We start from the raw sequence: 21,923 nt of genomic DNA, 5'->3' as shown, positions 1-21,923 counted from the left end.
GCTCCCTCTGGGGAAGAGCGGTGTACACCGCATTACACGGTGCCCGTCTCTCCTCAGTGCCCTCAGGAGGTCGGTTTGCCAACCCTGCCGTGTTCCAGGGCGCAGCGGTCTCCGGCGAGCGCTTCTCTCAGTTACCGCCCGGAAACGTAGCGGTACTAAGAGGCTTGCTACCTCTACGGTGGTATTTAGAGGGGCTGTGGTCTAGTCTTCCTAGCAGACGAAGTGGGTCTGAGGGCCGTCGTTTTCATTAAGAGACTTCAGCTATGATAGTAGTAGTAGTAGTAGTAGTATTATTATTACACATTATTTGAAAAAAAAGTCTGGTAATTTCTGCAATTTCTTAGCAAAAAAAATTTGTAAAAAAATATGCACATAATACCAATTAGGTAAAAATCAGCTGCAGAAGCCTTCCTTCACAGCCTGACATGTACAATATGTCAGTTTATACAAAGCGTATATGTACATCCACAAATGTTAAAAGCACATAAGTAACTGTTGTGTGGGTGTAAATAAGGGTCTTTCTCTATCCTCAGAATGCGCATCATCACAACCACGGTTTATCAGGTAGAGCTCAGAGCAAACAACAAACATCCATTAATTACAAGCAGCCAGTACTATAATGTTGGAGTTTTGCATAAACTGAAATGACCAGCATGGTGTGCTTACTCGTTTAATTGCATCGTTTGATTTGATTAAATATCACACTGACTTTTGCGATGCATCCAGTAGTCAAATGGCAGAGAAATCCCTGAGGCGTGGATCTATCTGTCACTGCAGCGGCGGCTGTGCTTTGCTCTGGTCAGAGTAATTTGTCAGACTCAGCATCAAAGGGTGTTTACATCTACATAGATACAGTATGGGATTCAGGGGCGGATCTACCGGGGTGGCAACTGCAAAAACCTGTGCCACCCCACCTGTCACCCCAGAATTATCACAGAATAAAATATAAATGTAAGCAGTGTTTTATGTGTTATTTTCAGCCGCGGCAATGGCAGCGTAACGCAAAATAATGACAAGAAAACACGTCTTTTGGTATACTGTGCATGATAGTTGCACACGCAGGCAGCGTGTCCAGTGTAGTCGCGCTTTATTAACAAATGACTCTTATGAACCGGTTCTTTGTGAGTCACAAACACAAAAGCGGCCCAGTTGACTAACAAATTGTTTTTTCATTTGTTCGTGAAAATTACTGCTTCTCGACTAACTAGGAGTCCTCTGAGAAATCCAATCCCATCCGGATATGTCTGAGATTCATCCCGTAATTGTTTGGTGATCCAATTCTCTGACTGCCCGCTCCATTTTCATCATGGATATAGGCCTTTTTGCCATATCCGACAAAACACTAACATGAAATCAATAAGAAGGTGCAGATCACGGAATGTAATAGCAGCAGAGTTAGGTAAGAATCTAATTGTATTGCAGTATTTGTACAGTAAACTCTAGCACGTTGTACACCCTCAAATGTGTGATTGTCAACTTTTATTTGTAACCATTTTTTATGTGTACTGCACTTTTGCAGAACTCTAGTGCCTAGAGATATAGTATTGTGCCAGGAGACCAAGAAACTGCTATAGTACTGTATACTGTAATGAAATTTGGCCAAATATGCAGGGATGCTGAATTTACTTTTTATTTGTTTATTTTTTACTGTACTGTCTTGTGGTGCATACCAAGTTCGTATTCAATTATTTTTGGTATTTGAACTTTTCTAGTACATTTCATCTACTGCAAGATTAGTAAAATTATTAGTAAAATCACTTTATTAAGAAAAAAAAAAAGTAATGGTAACACTTTAGTATGGGGACCAATTCTCACTATTAACAAGTTGCTTATTAGCATGCCTATTATTAACATATTGGCTGTTTATTAGTACGTATAAAGCACATATTCTGCATGACCATATTCTACATCACAAATCCTACCCAATACCTAAACTTAACAACTAACTTACTAACTATTAATAAGCAGCCAATTAGGAATGTACTGAGGCAAAAAGTCATAGTTAATGGAGGGAATTGGACCTTAAACTAAAGTGTGACCAAAATAATTATTTGATAAATTGTTATTGTGCTTCCTATAGTTCTTTATGTGCTCCTACACTTTTGAAATTGAGAGCACATGTGCTGCTTGGGGAAAAAAAGTAAACGTCAAGGCCTGGTTCATGTGAACTCCAGTAAGACTGCAATTGAAAGCAAGCTGACATGAGTAACGACATATAATTTGCACATTGTCATGCTGCCGATAACACTTTTTATAGTATATTGCTCATAGCTGCTTGTCTCGAAATAAATTGCCTTCGAAGCACAGCTCACGTTTTTTGCCTCATGTGACACATCCTAAATACAAGTGTTGTTCTATGAGTGTGGAGATTTGAAAGTGAATTGAAAAGGACAAACAGTTTAATAACAGAGAGAAACCGGCATCATTCTTCAGAGTTATTACAGTGGTAAACAGCTGATGCTAGTACTGACATCAATGATGATTTCAGACCTCATGGAAAGAGACGTATGGGAGCACGAGGAGGCTGAATATCGAACACGCAATCGAACGAAGTGTGGAAACAGCCTTAAAAGATCTCTTATTGGGAATTTTAGCTAACAGGACATTTTTAAGGTTACCTGATCTTGGACTCTACTCAGGGAGAAGAAACAATAAAGGCAAAATTTTCATGTAAAACTTGCATCAGCTTTTTCTCAGCCAGGAATAAACAGCAGCTGACTTTGAGACGCTTCCCTAAAAGTAGAAACTGCATGATTTGCAAAAGGCCAATAATTGAGCAAAGACGGGGTTAAAGCGGAGCTCTGGTTCCTCTGCCCGGGTCTACAGACAGACCTTGTGCTTCGGCACTATTGCATCAAGATCGGACGAGAGGGAATATCTCACTATATCACGGTATATATCCAGAGGACCTGCCCTTAATATAGAAAGAGCAGCGTAATCTACTTATCATAGATGAGAAACATGCTGCTCTTAAACCATGTCAGCGTGACCACCAGTTGGAAAATCAGCATTTTATTTTAGCACTTTTTCTGTTTTGTCAATGCAAGAGTCACAAAAATGTGTGCAGTTTAATGTTAGTTATTATGTATTGTTGATAAACAATAAAAAGCATTGAAAACAATAAGTGATACTGCTAACCAGAAAATGCTCTAGTTTATAAGGTGACAAGCTTGCATGACAAAACTACTTTAGTACTTAAAACTATCTATTATCTTTCCTCATGGTTGCATGAAAATTAATAACCAGATCAGATTTAAACATAGCACATATCATCTGCTTTTCATTGTTATGCATCAGCGTACATTTAAAAAAAAAAAAAGACTGTGTTTGACAAAAAAAATAAGCAAAAATGAGAGAAACCGGTCACTTCAATGCACATTAGGTCTCACAATTATGACTTCCGAACTCCTAAATAAGAACTTCCCAAGAAGACTTGGCAGTAATAACAAGTAACCAAAGTTTGGAGCCAAATTAAATTTTCTTCCTCTAGATAATTGGTGTGCCATCAAACTGGAAGCAGCGTGTCTGCAGAATGGAGTTAGTTAGCGTCTATCTCAGGAATCTATGGGGCGGATGGAGGCAGTTTGCTGCTAATAATGAGCAATGGGAAGCCGATCGGTGTCAGCAGGAAACTCTTCCTCAAGCAAGCAGCCATCTTTCTTCATCAGGGCCTTCGGGCCAAAGAGCAGGTCAGCGGAGACAGAACGGACATCCTGAGTGACAGCACAGCTATCACAACAACATCGCTGACATATGTCGTTATTTAGGGCTGATCTGAGCTCAGATGCTTATAATACAAATACTTTCAGCTCTGACTAGATGAGTAAAGTACATCAGATAAATTCTATATCAATACAGTAATGAAATTGATGGAAGAACTGTACATTATAGTTATACTTTTTTGGGTGTATATGTGCATTCAAATGGCTCTAATTATTGATGTCTGTAGTCCATCAGTATTGACTTCTTCAGAATTCGTCGCCGGTTTTATATTTTGAATGCTTATGTTTCTTGGGTTGTCATATAGTTGTGTTGAATATAATGACGTGTCTTTCAGAAAACCGATGGCTGGCAGCAATAACAGTAACAACCTTACCAACAAGTTTTTTAACAAGGTTACAGATGCAAACTTTTTACATGCTTAACAAGTTACAGTATACTTGAGCTGAATGTTTGCAATGATCACTGCTAGAGAAGTTTGCATAATTTGGACAGAATAGGAACTTCAACATGTTCCTTCAACTATGTTCCTTCAATCTATCTATCTATCTATCTATCTATCTATCTATCTACTCTATCTATAGGGTACAACAGGGCTAAAGGCGCCCCAGGGTAAAAGGCACCTTTGATTTTATTTTCTTCTAAACCACTAGATGGCACAAAAACTTGACTTAGCACTTTCTGAAACATCAGCTTTTCAAGATGCACGTGCAAATTTGGCTGATCCTTGACTCAATCGCGGGCAGCAGCGCAAAGTTGATTCTGTGCTAATTTGATCTAATACTTTATTTTTTTGATACTTGATTTTCTTGATACTTTTTTTTTTTATGTTGTTGATTTTAGAGATGAGAATCTCTAAAAATATTGCATATATTTTGAGACAAAGGTCTTCTTAATGATTTTTTATTATTATTATTTAGTTTAAGGTAATTAAAGCAACAGTCTTTCAATAGCGGAGGAATGTATAAAAGTATGGTATTTGGGTTAAAAACTGCCCCTGCTTTTGGGGCAAAAGGCACAATAATTAACATGATAATAAATAGCTGGCTGACTTTTCCATTTGTTGACATGACATGGCTAGATTCAGGTGGTATATATCATATATTAAGTTGGGTGTCCACTGTGGAGATAAATATCATATAATAAAATACCGAGAGTTGTTACTACTGTAAATCTAATATTAAATTATTATGATATCTCCTTCAATGCTTTCAAATCTTACAGAGCTTTTTTTTTTTTTTTTGTATCTGTATTTAAAAAATATATGAAATATATATTATATATTTTAAATATAAAAATATACATACTTTAATGACAGTATTGAACAAAAATGAATTAACTCATTTATCAAAATAAGTAGAACATAGTACAAACTTTGCTAAAGTGATTGTTTTGAATGAGTATTCACTTTTATTGTAACAATACTGTGTGCCTTTTTCCCCATGCTGGTGAGCCATTTACCCCATGTGTGGGGTAAGAGGCCCTCTTTGCCACCTTATATATTTATATGATTTTTAAACCAAATAAACCACTTGTATGATTTATTTTCACACAATATGTATCACAAACATGAATGCGAATATTCAATTATGTGGTTTCATAGGGCTGTAAAAAAGTTGTTAAATTGTATTGGTTTCATGATTTCAATTTTAATTTTTGATTACTAAAATGTATTACTAAAAAAACAGAATCCAGAAAACAAACAAACAAACAAATAGCATCTGCTTTAATGTATAGCAGACATTTTCAAGTATACTTGAGTACTGATATTTGATACTACCACAGTATGTTCAGTTGAATTGAACAAGTATGTTTCTATCCGAAGCATTAATTGAAGTTGAGGTGTATACGCACGGGGACTGTGTTCAAACTCTATGCTTTCCTTCCAGAGACTGTTTACCATGACGAACCGTTACCCCTGCTGCTTAGTTTATTCAAATTGGATGCTAATTTGGTGCACTGTTATCAGTTAGCTAAATTAGCTGCTCTGACTTTGAAGTATGAATCTAGTATGTTGCACATAAACAGAAACAGACTCTCTCACCCTCAACAAAACAACACTCTACTTTGAAGTCCAGTGTTTAACCAATTAGCCCCCACAATCACAGGCAACTTTTCTATTTGGCGCACAAACGCTGAACTGATAACATTCCCGTGCTTACCTGGAATTAAAATAGTCCATTGCGTTCTGTATTCCTCTCTCTCTCTGTGCTATTGCCATCAAACGTCCTTGATGTGAGCCCGACAGATCTCTGACTCTGCTCTGCTCGGCTTTGATAACGCTTCAGCACAGACCTTGTCAAAGCCGCCATTGGAGCGTGGGTGAGCCACTTCCACATTAGTGACAGTTGCTGCTCTCCAACTCCTTAACCGTATAAACAGCTTTTTGTCGTTTATTTTAGAGTTTGATTTATTTGCATTTCCTGAGTGTGCATATTATTCTCTGTTTGATAAGTCAAGTTTCCTAGTGGACAGATCATTTTATTTGTCTACGTTTCAGGCGGTGATTTTGACACTTTTTAATAGATCACTGCACTCTTTAATTTCACTACAGTCAGAAAGATTGCTCTTTTATTTATCAATATCAACAGTACGCTTCATTCTTAGAGTAAAGATAAAGGACATAATAGTGTCATTATTTAGCTAAATTATGATTCCGTTCAGTTCAATAACAATGCCAAAGTAAAATGTATTAGTCTTTAAACAAATTTAGTTTCAGCTATGTATAAAGCAGCTCAATAGAAGACATAGTGTCAATATTCAGCTCAATGTATTTTTATTTATTTATTTTTTTTCTCGTCCGATAGTGTCAGTACAGTTAAATATTTTAAACCCCCATTTATCAGCATGAAGTCTGATTTACTTTGTATGTAATTCAGGCCAAAATTCACTAACTTAAATGGGAAGAGACTGACTGACAGTCACTTTTGTTATTATGTGTTGTTTAGGGATGGATAAATCTAAAATTGATGATACTGAAATGATAGACTGTGGCCAAAACATGCATTCAAATAATTAAACAGAAGTGTGAGCCTACAACTAGCAGTACAGATTTAGTTTTTCTTTCTCTCTCCCAGCAGGGATCTCCAAAATTGTTAAACAATGACATTTTACTCTGAAAAAAAAAATATTTTTAACTTAATTTTAATAAAAGCATTTAATAATCAAATTCTCATTGAAGTATCACACTATGTGCAGTCATGAAGAAACATCGACCAATTAGAGAAATCACTGACATCATGGACATGCCAGCTTTTCACAGACTAGCGGAGCCTTTTGTTTGTGTATTGTGTACGATTTTAAATAGACTGAAGCAAATGACATTTTGTCACAACCTAGTAAATTACATGTTATTTTAGTTAGTAATGTAATGTTGAGGTTCTATAAATCACTGAAATAAACATTTTGACAACCTTTTCTAGATAAGGTTAGCTCATTAGTTAGATACCTTCATAATGTTTGGGTGTTGTAGTGTACACTCACATAAAAATACAGTGTTTTCTGATAAGAACTAACTCTAAATAAATAAAGAAGTAAATACAAGTTCCTTATTGGCATTTAGGGGTTCCATGAAGAACCTTTAACAGCCATTGAACCTTTGTTTCTTTATATCAGGTTTTTTTTTTTTTACGCGTGAACAGCTAACTCTTAAAAATAAAGCTTCTTTATTGGAATCCATGGTCCCATGAAGAAACTTTAACATCCATTGAGCCTTTCGAGTCCACAAAGGGTTCTTTATAGTGTAAAATGGTTTGTTAGAAAATTCAAATATTCTTCACACTTAGAAAATAACGGTTCTTTTAAGAACTGCTCAATACAAGAAATTATTTCAGGAACACAAAAACTGTTTCATTTCCCCTCTGTGAACATTATTTTTTAAGAGTGTCCCACTGAGCTCTATTATGAGCAGTTCTTGAAATACAATCCTAGTTTCCTGCTGTACTATTCTGTAAAGGAACATCAGCTCTCACCTCTCTCTGGGCATCTGGTGGTTGGGGTTGTGGTGGCAGCGAATGCTCAGACCGAAGAGTTTCCGGGCCGTGCGCTGGATCTTCAGTCTTTGGGCCTCCAGTGAACTCTGCAAGAGCCGGTAGCGGTTCTGAAGGTCCCAGTCGCTGCCCCACAGCAGGTGCACGCTGCTCACCGGCAGGAAGTGTGTCGCAGGCAGACGTTTCAGAAACGACTTAAACTCGTCTAAGGTGAGAGACAGAGAAAGACAGGTGCTCATACGGTGAAGGGCAAAAGCCTATCCACATAAACCACATATTGATACTTGGAATCCATTGTGGGAGAAACCTGTTAAGAGTGATGGAGAAAAGTATTGACTTTTACGGACAATGATTGATTTTAACCGCAAACACGGTGTCAATACTATTACGTAGAGAGGCTTCAGAGTTCAATGTACAGAGTCGAAATGATTTCCATCTCATATATTTTACCATTCTATATTTCAATGTCTCTTAAAGTCAACATGCAAAGCCCTATGCAATCCATTTTACTTACATAATGTCAAATTTCCAAGAGCTATATACAATGAGTTATCTATTAGCTATAGACTGCTTTACCAAAACAGTAGCCTAAAACAGTGATTAAATAACGGTTTGACTGCAAGTTAACATTAATAACATTAATCAGTAGCCTGTGTACCAAGCCAAATATTGTTTCATTTCCCTTTTAGGAACTTTTTTTTTTTTTTTTTACTGTAGTTTTAAAAAGTGCAAAATGTAACTTTATAAAGAAATATTTTGATTCAATGATGATAAATGGATAATCAAGGGTTTTTGAATATGAATATTAAAATATGAAATCATTTAAATTAGATTACTACTGCTAAAATGGATCATAAGATATAACTATAATATATATACAGTGTATATATATATATATATATACACATATATTTTTTCTTTTTTTTTTTTTGCTCTCATATCATGAATTTTAGGATCATATAACTGCATTCTAATAGGCTCCATCACACTGTTATTTATTCAGCGTCCTGCATCATGTTCATCAGCAACTGCATCAATGCAAGATGATGGACAGATCTGGACAGGTGTGATAAATGGGTTAATGAATTTAATGCACATTTTGTTTGTTTATTTATTTATTTATTATTATATATATATATTTTTATCATAATTAATTCCACAGCCCTAGTTCAAATTGTTTGGCATTATATCACAAATTATATATCACAAATGTTTGAGTTTACTTTAAAATCCAGGTATAAGTTAGTGCAAAGACTTTTTCAATTTGGACACCAAAAACAGGTTGGAGCTCTTTATTTTGAAAGAGAGCCAAGCTGATGCAGTTAAATCTAAAATACATTTAACTTTAAAATGTACAATGGTTTCCCCCAGACCCCCATAGAGGGACCAAGGCCCATCCTCTATAATCTCACAAAATACTGTGGATAGCACTGAATCATGATTAAACAGAATAGACTATTTTTCATGTTTACTTTAATCCATGTTTTGGTAGAGTTTAGCTTCAACCATACAGGATCGATCACCACTGCTTTAAACAAAAGATATGTCACATTTCATATGGGAATTCAATGATACAGTCATGTCAGACAGCAGTCAGACGAGCTCTAACTATGAACGTGCCTGTAGCCTGCAGCACATACGAGAAACGTGTCTGTTTGAGTGCAGTCAAGGTTGGTTGACGGTCCATTTAAATATGTGCAGCATGGCCATATTGGGATTGTCAATATAATGGTCTAAACATGCACGCATGGTGTTTAACAACTCCACCTGCTTGTTTCCTTTGATGTGTTTGATATGCTATTAAAATGACACAGTGTGGCATCTGAATCCAGAAAGCGCCACAGGCCTTGACGCAATGGCACATGACTGTCTGCAGAGTGCCTGTGTTTACTGGTGTGTTACTTCATGAAAATGATGTGTCAAGAGCAAGAAGGAACCGAGACCATGCACACACATACACATGCACAGTAGAGCTGTAATGATACAAACACTGTAAACTTTCCCCAAGAATACCGGGAATGCATTTATCACTGCCTGTACACATGAAGGTAGCAAGTTTTCTTTCTTTTTTTACACATGCAAAACAAAAAATGCATGTGTATTTTTTTTTTTTAAATGCCCTTTACATTTCCTTTAAAACATAACAGAAAACAATATGCTCTGCACTTCAGACATTTGGAGACTTCACTACTGGCAAAAAGCCTGACGGATATTGCATTTATTCTGCAAAAAAAACAAAAAAAAAACTGTCTGAATAGCAGCATTCTGACTATAGTATGCTGTATATAACTAGCGGAAACTGTGGGTTGACTCTTGACAGTTTCTTTAATAAACACAGAATATTTAATAATTTAATAAAGCACAGAATAAGAATAATTTGTTGCATTCCCTGTTTTTGCAAAACTCTTTTATTAAAACTGAGCTCTCAAACTTTGGCAAATGTATATATGTATGTATGTGTCACGATAGGAAAAAACAAATATGGACATAATAATCAAACTGGAGAACGTGGGGGAGGAAAACACAACATGATACATGGAACAGAGTCTGACAGTATGTATGTAAGTATGCATCTAAATATTTATTTATTTGAAACACTCCTTGTCTGTATATGCTCACTTCTAAGCATAATTTAAACCTCCACTGACTTACTATGTAAAATGTACACTGACACTGGGCGAATTCCAAACGGCTTTTTTGCACCCTTGAAGGGCATTTCGGGAAGGGGACGCCATTTGTAGGGACGTTCCAAATCAAAGTGAACAACTGAATCCCTTCGCGAAGGGCCCTTCCAGAAGTCCGTTAGTGAAGGGAACATGCGATGGTCACTTCACGGAAGTGATTTCCGTTTGTGATCATGTGATCTTAAGTTAGGAGATCTTGCAACGCATTTTAAAGCAAAGTTGTGGTTGATTTCGACTTCACATACAAACGTAAGTAGAATAGGCTAATTCAATTTGTCTTTATTTTAATGTGATACAAAAAAAATTCATCAGAAATATTATTTAAGATGGTAGTTTAAGCAAGTTTAATTTGAAAAATCTTAATAGTAAATAAGACGCAATTAGACAATGTTTGAATAAAATGACAATAATGAGAAGAAATGTATATTTGCAACAACTGGTGGAGAGCTGAATGCTGCATGCACGCGCAGCGTTGTCAAGGTAACATTTGGTCAGTCATTCCCTTCGCCAAGGGAGTTCCAAACGCTTATATGAGACAGTAATGCCCTACACCCTATAAAGAACACACTTCAAGGGCTCTGCCCTTCAAAGGGAGTAGGGCATAGGGATGCTCACTTCCGTTTGGAATTCACCCACTGTCAAAGCTGCACTTTAATATTTACTGTAAACATGCAGCTATTCTCTATTTGATCGCTTATATACTTTAACTGTATGTGCATACTTATATTACTCAAATTAGTGTTTATTTGTTACATCTCTTTTGTCATTAATGTCAACTTTTTTTGTGCTTTGGCAAAATATTTTGGCTGAATTATTCACAATTTATTTATTTACAAAAAACAAAAAAAATAGTATTTTTTTTAATACTTTTGATAAAATAAATGCATACTGTTGATCGGTACTGTAGCCTATATATTTTGCAGAAAAGTGTCATCATCATTTATAAAATATAACAACCATTGGTAACACTTCATAATAAGTATCCACCAATAAAATAGTTAATTAATAGTTTATAAACTTTAGTTAATATATTAATATACTGTACAAATAGTGAGTTATTCATTCATTATCACTGTAATTAACACAATTATTATTATTTTTTTATTAAAATGCCATGAATTGTGATTTAAACCAACAATTATTGAACACTTATTGCATTCATATTTAGTGTTCCTTAAAATGTTCACAAATGCATTAAGGACACACACACACACACACACACACACACACACACTGGCATATGTTGTTTACAGGGACTTTCCATAGGCATAATGGTTTTATACTGAACAAACTGTATTTAACTATAAACTAAAAAGTAAACAAAAACCCAATCATTTATAAATCTTCTGACTACTAGTATTTCAAAATAATGTTCAATTTTCACAGATGATGACAGGAGCCTCTGGGTTTCGGCTGTGCAACTACTCTCAACAATTGGGACACTAAATGTTTGCACTAAAAATCCCAGAGGCTTTTATGACTGGAATTATCCAGACAGTTTATATCTGACAAAAGGTGACAATCATATTCAGTCACGCCTCTAAATGATGGGTTAGGTGATGATTTAACAACTTACTGGCATTAAATTAAGACTTTATTAACACATTCAAACAATTATTACTTCCCTAATTGATCAACTTGACATTTCAGAAGATTCATCTGTTCATGCTTGAGCGTTTTCTCCTTGGGCCATTCCAGAGGAATATTGCGGCGACCTTGAGGTTCACAGACTCAATTTGAGTGTCCTCTGCTCTATATAAATATATCGCAGTGTCTGGTTTTATTTGGACCTTTTATTACCTGTTAATAATATATAAGCTAGCGTGCTCATAAGGTGGATATTGAGCAATCACCTTGGGGAGTAACCGATTTCTGCTTTGTTTTTTGTTCAGAAATATTTGATCAGCGAGGTGAAAAATGTCTGTCGGCTTGTGAGCTGCATTAAATGCGATCTACGCAGGACAGCCCTTTAAGGTCGACGACATTCAGAGAACCCTTCCACAACCGAATGGAACAAGCAAATATGAAAGCTACACAGACAGTCTTTTTCCTTTACTCACAGTCTTCTGGCTCAGGGAACCAGAAAATACATGTAGGCTCCTCAGGGTTATTATAGTTTACTAAACCTAAAACCATGTTGAAAAACAAAAAAAAAATTTAACTGAACGTTAACTTAAAATTATTTATATATATATATATATATATACTCAGTTGCCAAAGCAACATTTCTCATTTAAATTTAGTTTAACATGACATACTAAATTAATTAAAACTGAATTAAAAATTATCAACTGTATAGACTGTATAGACAACTGTATAGAGCTCTGTTGCCTCTGCCGCGATCTAGTGTTCGCAGCCAGGCGAGGACTACTTTGGGCAGTAGCACGGGTGTAGCATCCTCAACTATCTCGACGATTGGCTTATACCAGCACAGTCTCGGGAGCACAGGGACCTGGTGCTCCGGCACCTCATCCAGTTGGGTCTTCGGGTCAACTGGGAAAATGGCAAACTCTCCCCGACGCAGAGGATCTCTTTTCTCGATATGGAGTTGGATTCGGTCAAACAGACAGCACGCCTCACAGAGAAACGTGCGCGATTGGTGCTGAACTGCTTGAATTAATTCAAGGGCTGGACAGCGGTCCCACTGAAACCATTTCAGTGACTCCGGGGGCATATAGCAGCTGCAGCGGCAGTTACACCACTGGGGCTGCTTCATATGAGACCGCATCATGACTGAGTCCCAAGGTGGGCGTGGCAGCGTTGTGTTTCTCCGGGCAGGAGTGCCCCTAGAACAGGTCTCCAGGCATGCTGTGGTTTAGACGGATGCCACGTACAACGGGCACGCAGTGTCGGGGGTGTGGACGGGCCCCCAACTGCGCTGGCATATCAATTGCCTAGTGTTGTTAGCACTGCGCCTTGCCTTGAACCGTCTCAAAGGGCGCTTCCGAGGCAACCGACAAGGTGGTCTGCGCTCCCGTCGCATGTCACAACTCGCCCGCCACCTCCTCATTTGGAGTCGGAAGGTTATGAGGTCACTTCGTGCCATTCACATTCCGGTTCTGCTCAACCGTACGGCCGACGAGCTGTCACGAGCTACGCTCCCAGGAGAATGGTGACTCGATCCCCAGAAGGTCCAGCTGATTTGGAAACGTTTCGGAGCCGCTCAGGTAGATCTGTTTGCCTCTCCAGAAAGCTTTCACTGCCAGTGGTTCTACTCCCTGACCGAGGGAACACTCGGCACGGACGCACTGGCACACAGCTGGCCGCAGGGTATGCGTTTCCCCCTATGAGCCTTCTCTCACAGACGCTGTGCAAGGTCAGGGAGGACAAGGAGCAGGTCCTGCTTGTGGTGCCGTATTGGCCCACTCGGACCTGGTTCCCCGAACTAATGCGCCTCGTGACAGCCCCTTCCTGACAGATTCCTCTGAGGAAGGATCTACTGACTACTAACTCTTCTAGGTGACCTACCCCAGCAGGTAGTTGACATCATCACTTCGGCGAGAGCACTGTCTACTACGAGACACGCTTGCACCTTGAAGTGGAACCTGTTCATCGAGTTGTGTTCTTCTCGCCGAGAAGACCCCCAGAGATGCCTGATCAGGGTTGTGCTTTCCTTTTTGCAGCAAGGGTTGGAGCGAAGCCTGTTCCCCTCCACCCTTAAAGTCTATGTCGCTGCGATTGCTGCTAACCATGACCCCGTGGAAGGGAAGTCCATAGGGAAGCATGACCTGGTCATCAGGTTCCTTAGGGGGGCGAGAAGATTAAGTCCTCCCCGGGCCCCCTCTATACCCTCTTGGGACCTGTCTCTAGTGCTCCAAGCACTAGAGCAGGGCCCATTTAAGCCTTTGCAGTCAGTCGAGCTAAAGTTTCTTTCAATAAAAACTCTGCTCCTGCTTGACCTGGCCTCCATCAAGAGGGTAGTGGACCTGCACGCATTTTCGGTCGACGATTCGTGCCTAGAGTTTGGGCCGGCTGACTCCCAGGTAATCCTGAGGCCCCGGCCTGGCTATGTGCCCAAGGTTCCTACTACCCCCTTCAGGGATCAGGTAGTGAAACTGCAAGTGCTGCCGCCGGAGGAGGCAGACCCTTCCCTAGCTTTGCTTTGTCCCATCCGAGCCTTGAGTTCCTGGGTGCTGGCTCGTGGAGCCTCGCTGACAGATATTTGTAGAGCTGGGTGGGCTGGGTGACCCCCAACACGTTCGCTAGATTCTATAGCCTTCGTGTGGAGCCGGTATCCTCCTGTGTTCTCACCGCAAACAGGTAGAGGCACTGAGAGGCCCCCCGGGAAGGATGGGTCTTCCGCAACGTTCTTGTTCCAAGTGGAACGGGTACGTTTTCCCAGTGCTATCCAATCTCACTGAGTGGGTAGTGCTATGACAACGATGACTGGTCTTCTTGTTGCGAGCCCCGGCCTACACCAAAAAGGGGCGCAGGCATCTCGCATAGGACACTGGAAGGGGCAGCATCCATGGCACTTTGGTAGGGATCCCAATTTGTCGGTCGCCGACATGACGTCAAGAGTGACCGACTGAAAGGGAACATCTCAGTTACGTATGTAACCCTCGTTCCCTGAAGGAAGGAACGGAGACGTCACGTCCCGTCGCCACGGCTGCTGTACCACCGCTGAGCGGCCGGGTCACCGGCTCGGCTCCTCAGCGAAAACCTGGTATGCGTTGCACCAGGCTGCCTTTTTATGCTCGCGCTGTGATCAGCCGCAGCTGGATACCATTATCGCATGCCAATGTGCATTGGCTCGTTTAGTTTACACTCTAAGTGGACTGGTCTCTCTAAGCGAGATCCCAGTTCGTCAGTCACTGACGTGACGTCTCCGTTTCCTCCTTCAGGGAACGAGGGTTACATACATAACCTAGATGATCTTCGTGCTTTTTGGCCGCATTTAGCAGATCTGGACAATAATGTAGTTACATTTTGCGACAGTATAAACAATCAAGCACCTGAGATTTGCTATACAGTGTTGATTCAAGTGAGTGCAATGCAGGGATCCTCAAATCTGGCCCACGAGATCCACTTTCCTGCAGAGTTTAGCTATAACCATAATCAAACACACCTGAGCAAGCTAATCAGTGTCTTCAGGATCATTAGAAAATCACAGGTAGGTGAGTTTGATCAGGGTTGGAGTTAAACTCTGCAGCACATTGGCCCTCCAGGGCAAGATTTGAGGAACCCTGGTGTAATGTATGCATATGTCAGTGATGATTTGGTTATACGTAAAAACAAATAAATAAATAACCAAATGTCGAACCATACACTGTGTGAGAAAATGTATATTTGCTGGATGTTTAGTTTGTATTTTTGTTCGTTCTCTTAAACTGTTCAAAATCTAAATAAGATACAACATACTGTCATGTTTGCAATGCAATGCAGCTCTGATATCAAATAAGTAGTTGGTGGGAATAGAAGATTAATTCATAAACCTGCACAGCCTTTCTGTGAATCCATCTTTTGGGAGCGGGAATGGAGCAGAGCTTTTGCCCGTGGCGTGCGATTTGAGTTCAGGCAGTGGGGTGAAATTGACTGTTACAATAAACCGCAAGAAGTGCCTCTTCTCCCAGAGAAAGCATTTTGGGGCGCTGAATTATTCATGCTTGCTTTATTGCAGATTGGTTCAAAGAGAGAAGTTAGCATGCAAGCCCTATGCAGAGTTTTCAGTACAAGGCGGCTCACAGAAATCAACAACATACTCCGCATATAAGCAGCTGATTAATAACATTTAAAACGTATGGTTGACTGGCCAAGGACAGCCTAGATTCAGTAAGTTTTCTTGAATATGCAGTCATTTGATACCCATTTGCATTACCTTGATTTTTGATTATTATGTTCATTTGATTGCTGTTCAAGCATTTGGAGTCAGTAAGACTTTATTCATCAAGGATGCTTTAAATTGATCAAAAGTGACAGTAAAGACATTTAAAATGTTACAAAAGATTTATATTTCAAATAAACGGTACACTTTTGAACTTTCTATTAATCCAATTCAGCAGCACAACTGTTTTCAACATTGATAATAATCAGAAATATTTCTTGAACAGCGAATCAGCATATTATAATGATTTCTGACGGATCATGTGACACTGAAGCCAGGAGTAATGATGCTGAAAATGCAGCTTTGATCACAGCAATAAATTACATTTTACTATATATTCACATAGTAAGCAGTTATTCTAAATTGTAATAATATTTCACAATATTACTGTTTTATAATGCATTTTTGATCAAATAAATGCAGCCATGGCATGCAACTTTTAATAGACCCCCTGTTATACATTTCATTATAAGTCTGTGCTATAATAACATGCACTATATACATGTAGTACTTTATTAATCCATTTAAATATCTTATGATGCACACATTCAAAACCATTAAAATGATCAATGTTAATTTATGAAGTCATATACTTGTAGATAACTAATACATTTTTTTTTTTTTATCAATAACAAATAAATATTTTAATCTTTTTAGTTAACAGGATAATTGATGCATTATTTGTCAACATGGAGTCAACTTCCTTATATTTTCTGATCTGTTGACTGTATGCAAATAATAAAATGATGTTCTCTCAGCAAAAACGAGTGAAAAGGCAAGTATAATGCCTGTGAAGACTGCTGCCGTATAATGAGCACTGAGTATATGCCTAGAGAAGAGCTGAGAGCAGCTCCTCTATTGAATGAGCAAACAGACGTCTTCTGTTTAATTCAAGCAAAATCAATGAAGATGACTTCAAACGTCACTTAGCCCAATTAGCGCAGCCGTGGAAGTGTGCGGCAGTGAGAGCGTTGTCGAAATCGATCCGCGAATGGGATTACAATACCTGACTCGATGCTCGCTGTCGCCACGTCTACTTATTAGTCATGATGTGTGGCGTGGTGAAATTGTCAAATTTGACAATGGATCGTAAAATTGGCTCTAGACCAGTCTTATTGACAGACCTGACAAGCAAACTTGACGGCTAATGCTGTCAGATCATTGTGTTGGCGTTCTGCGAGCAGACTCAATTTACCACTAAGGTTTTGAAAGGATGTTTCACTGAAAAATTATAGATAGCAATGAATTTCTTTCGGTTTTGCCGTTACCTAGAGTGGCCATTTGTCCAGTTTTAGGTTAGACAGTCCGGTTTTAAAATATCATGTACGTTTATCAGTGCAGGCTTGAGTTGGACACTCATTTGTTCTCCATTAAAGATCACTATTGTATACTTCATGCAGTTGTATATATTAAAAATGTTAATGTCATGTGTAAGTTAATATTAAGTGACACATTTTAGACACAATATTGACAGTATGGATTGTTTTGCTCTATGTTTCACTTATCAGTGGTGATTTGTTGCTGCATTTATGAACAAATCGGTTGAGTGAATGATTCAATAAGTCATTCATAAAGACAGTTGCTATACTCAAAACTGCATAATAATATAATACCCTTACTATTTTTACTAAATCTTTATTTGGCATAAATTACATAAGTATTGTACTAGTACATGTTCCAAAATCAGCAAGGAACTTTCATAATTCCTGAAAGAATCATCAGGCGTTTTGAATGAATTGTTGAATGAGTGAATAGCTGATTCACTCATTAAGACAGTGACTTGTCACCACCTACTGGTGGTTTTAGTTTCATATTTAAAATATAATTGCATAGCTCTACATATAACGCATTCATCTCCTAACACTATTTATGCAATTGTAACTGCAGTGTAAATCCATTCTCTGAGCTGCATTAAACAGTCTGTGCAAATGCATCTAAATGATTTCAGATACAGTTTGTGTGCCACATCTGGAGGGCAAAGATGGATTTTGTTTATATTGATTTAAATTGATTGATAACAACCATATAGTGTCTTCTTATTCTAATAAAATGTATTGAATAAATATATGAATTTACATTTAAGATGACACGTACAGTACATTTAATAAAGTTAGCCAGTTTGCCAAAAATGTCCCCAATAATCATATCATTTTAAGGGGGGAAATATCCCTTAAAGAAAATCTTTATTTTTAGTCACTAGTTTAGGATTATTTTTCAGTTTTCTTTTTATCCTGGAAATTTGAATCCTGAAAAGTGTTCAGCTTTTTGGTGTTATAGAAATGGCCGCTCTAGTGTTACCTGAGTTTTCAAAGTCGTTGTAAGATGCTTCCCAAGTCTCAGCCATGCCGATGAGCGTGTTCTCCATAATCTGGAGGTCAGTGGTGGGACAGTTGCATTGTGGGAACTCGTCGGCACACTGACAGATGCACTGACTGTTCTGACAGACATATTCTCCCTCCCCGTTACACATGATGTAGCTGAGAGCTGACTGGACGAACTTCTCCTGCAGGTACTCGGGGAAAATGACCTGCAAACCTGAAAACGGGAAAGAGAATCAATGTTAAAGTCATTACAGAGATCCAAAGAAATTATTGATTTCACATCAGCGAGCAACAGGTAGAAAGTGCTGCAGATAGTCGACGACAGAAATTTCTTGATTTCACATTAAGCAGCGCATCGGACCGTTCTGGATACGAGCACCTGATACGTACCCGCGTACATTATGGACCCTATGTAGAGCCTTTACAGTTCAGCTCCAGTAAATGAGCTTAGAATATTCTGCCGACAGTGAATCATGTTGTCGGAGAGCAGAATAAAACATTTATAAATAATGAATTCAATATATATATATATATATATATATATATATAAAATTTAATAATTTATTACTATTTTAACAATTGTTTTTTTTTATATAAATTCTTAATTTTTTCTGGTTTCTGGTTTTTAAACAAACATTATAAATAAGCAGCAGTAACAGATACTGTATTGACGTTTACATAAAGAGGTGATATTTGCTACCTTAAATTGATTTCCAGGGGATTTTTACCTTTATAGTGGATATTGTTTATAACCTTATTAGTTGCATGCATAATTTTACATCAAATTCTTACAAGTAATCAATCAATTCATTTAAAAAAATAAGACACTATAGATTTGTTAACAATCAAATGAAATCAGTATCAACAAGTGGCACACAAGCTGCATCTGAAAAGGCGTTATGTGTTGCTCAGAGTTGTAAATCAGTTTTGCTGTGGTTTCATTTGGACATTTTTTTCTGACAAAAAGACAATATTGACAATATTGTATAAAAAATATAACTTAAAATAACAGTAACTTAAAATAAATTACTGTTCATCAAACTTGTTTTTATAAATTTATAAACTATCATATGATAAAAATATAAAGGTGTCTTAGCCGAGTTCACGCTGCTCTGTGCCAGCTCAAAATTCAGTGTAAAGATGCAATGCCGCATCAAAGCCAGACTATTCCTGCTCTGACCCACCTCAGCCCTTGGATCAACAATTGCTGTGTAAATGCATTTAGGCCACCTCTGAGCAGCTTTTAACATTCTGTGTAAAGACACCTAAATGCCACTTCAGAAGCACTTTTGTGCCAATTTTACAGTGTAAATTTGCCATAAGTCAAAAACTAATACAGTGTTTTCTGTAAACATCAGTAAGGGAAATGCATTAGATATTCCTAAAGGACAAAACCTTTTTTTTTTTTTATATTTATCCATATGCCTTATCTCCTCCGCTCCGTGTGTGTGTGTGTGTGTGTGTGTTTGAGTGGGGGTCTGAATGCAAGCTTGTGTTAAATGCAATAGCTACACTACACCACGTAATAAACTTATGTGAATGATTCCTTAAATCATCAGCCTGTAAGTGACCAACTAGAACACCTACAGTGTAAATTTGCCATAAGTCAAAAACTAATACAGTGTTTTCTGTAAACATCAGTAAGGGAAATGCATTAGATATTCCTAAAGGACAAAACCTTTTTTTTTTTTTTCATATTTATCCATATGCCTTATCTTTTTTTTTTCTTTTTATGATTTATGCAACATAACTACAGCACATCAGGAGACTCAATATATCCCACATGATTCAAAAATAAATCAAAGAGCCCTATAGCAAGAGCTATTGAGTTACATGGGGGGCTTTCGTGTCAGAGAATGTATCATTCTCTTAAATAATAAATCATACCTCAAGCATCGACATAAAACATGGTAATGGAAGCTAGCCCTGATATAATACAGCATATCAATTTCTAATGGAAGGAAATGTGCAGCGTGCATATGGATAATTGCTTCATAGTAATTACACATTCTCTCTGTGAAGGATTGTGTTAGAGGTTATGTTGCCTTTATTTACCTTTACACACACAAACACACAGAAAACTTTACGATACGACTTAAAAAAATCATATAACTAAATAAATAAATAAAAGCATTAATGTGCATAAATAATTTGTTGTTACACAAATAACAGTTTTCACATTGACCAATCCTGAATGAGTACATTTAAAAGGCCATTTTGAAATGGCACATCAATTCATCTACTACAGCAGGCGGCAACCTTCATAATACACTTACTGATGTTTATTAATGTTCATACTGATGGATTTAAACAAACCGATATCCCTGTGGTATGTATTAAACATCGCAGTGCTCTGTTTATGCTACAGACACGAATGATGAGCCTTTCATGACTATAACTTTTTTTTTTTATTGCAATAATCTCAGATTAAAAGTTTTACTTTAAAATATCCCTTTAAAGAAATGTTTGATTCATATTTTTGTTGTGCTTTACACTTTTATTTTGAGGTGTTGACTAACATACTAAAGCACATGTGAAGTACTTTTAATCATTTTAATAAATACTTTTATAATTTTAACTGTAGTGTATTATTCAATATTGCATTTAAAGTTAATATATATTTAAATGCATTACAATTGTGTACTTACACATATATTTAAATACATGACATACAAGTTTCAATAGAAATACCATTAAAGTATATTTTAGTTTATCATAAATGCTTGTCAGCACATTAAGCAATACTTTAACCATATTTCAAAGACAACAGAAGTCATTAAGAAATTACATATACTGTTAAAATAAATTAAACTGAAATCAATTTCATTTAATTGCAATTACCATGTAATTAAGTGTCCGAAAATGATGCATTAAGTTCATAGTTAAAGGGATGGTTGACCCAAAAATATAAATTCTGTCATTAATTACTCAGCCTCATGTCACTCCAAACCCATAAGACCTTCGTTCATCTTCGGAACACAAATTAAGATATTTTGATGAAATCCGAGAACTCAGACCCTCGGCAGCAAGGGTCCAAACACATTCAAGGTCCAGAAAAGTACCAAAAACATTGACAAAATAGCCTTAATTTTCAACCTTAATTTTATGAAGCTATGAGAATACTTTTTGTGTGCAAAAAAAAAAAAATAAATAAAATAACGACTTTGTTCAATAATTCTTCACCCTCAAGTCACGCTCTGCCTCCATTATCGAGAGTACCACAACGTATTGCATTGTTTACGTGCAGATCAAAGCACGCGCATGTGTTGTTTTACTCTCCATAATGGCACTAGAGTGACACAGAGGAGAAGAATTGTTGAATAAAGTCAAAGTTATTTGCGTTTCTTTGCACACAAAAAGTATTCTCGTAGCTTCATAAAATTAC

At 37.5% G+C, this 21,923-nt stretch overlaps 1 protein-coding gene and 1 long non-coding RNA gene across 2 annotated transcripts in view; one reads left to right on the top strand and one right to left on the bottom strand.

The window, feature by feature from the left end:
* The window catches only part of brinp1 (bone morphogenetic protein/retinoic acid inducible neural-specific 1), a 187,018-nt gene that overhangs the window by 21,235 nt on the left and 143,860 nt on the right, over positions 1 to 21,923 (bottom strand). Inside the window, exons 6-7 of the mRNA XM_016554261.1 lie at positions 18,516 to 18,752; positions 7,692 to 7,914 (exon numbers count right to left, since the gene is read on the bottom strand). Of these exons, the coding sequence (XP_016409747.1) occupies positions 7,692 to 7,914; positions 18,516 to 18,752 (460 nt within the window). The remainder of the gene's footprint in view (positions 1 to 7,691; positions 7,915 to 18,515; positions 18,753 to 21,923) is intronic.
* On the top strand, positions 10,184 to 12,523 carry LOC107741505 (uncharacterized). Its single transcript, XR_001640205.1, has 3 exons — positions 10,184 to 10,270; positions 12,044 to 12,114; positions 12,286 to 12,523. It is a non-coding gene; the product is annotated as an uncharacterized LOC107741505 (long non-coding RNA).

This window comes from Sinocyclocheilus rhinocerous, unplaced genomic scaffold (genome assembly GCF_001515625.1).
Source record: "Sinocyclocheilus rhinocerous isolate Xijiao unplaced genomic scaffold, SAMN03320098_v1.1 scaffold134, whole genome shotgun sequence".
Classification (NCBI taxonomy): Eukaryota; Metazoa; Chordata; class Actinopteri; order Cypriniformes; family Cyprinidae; genus Sinocyclocheilus; species Sinocyclocheilus rhinocerous.
This window is presented reverse-complemented; position numbering and strand designations above follow the sequence as displayed.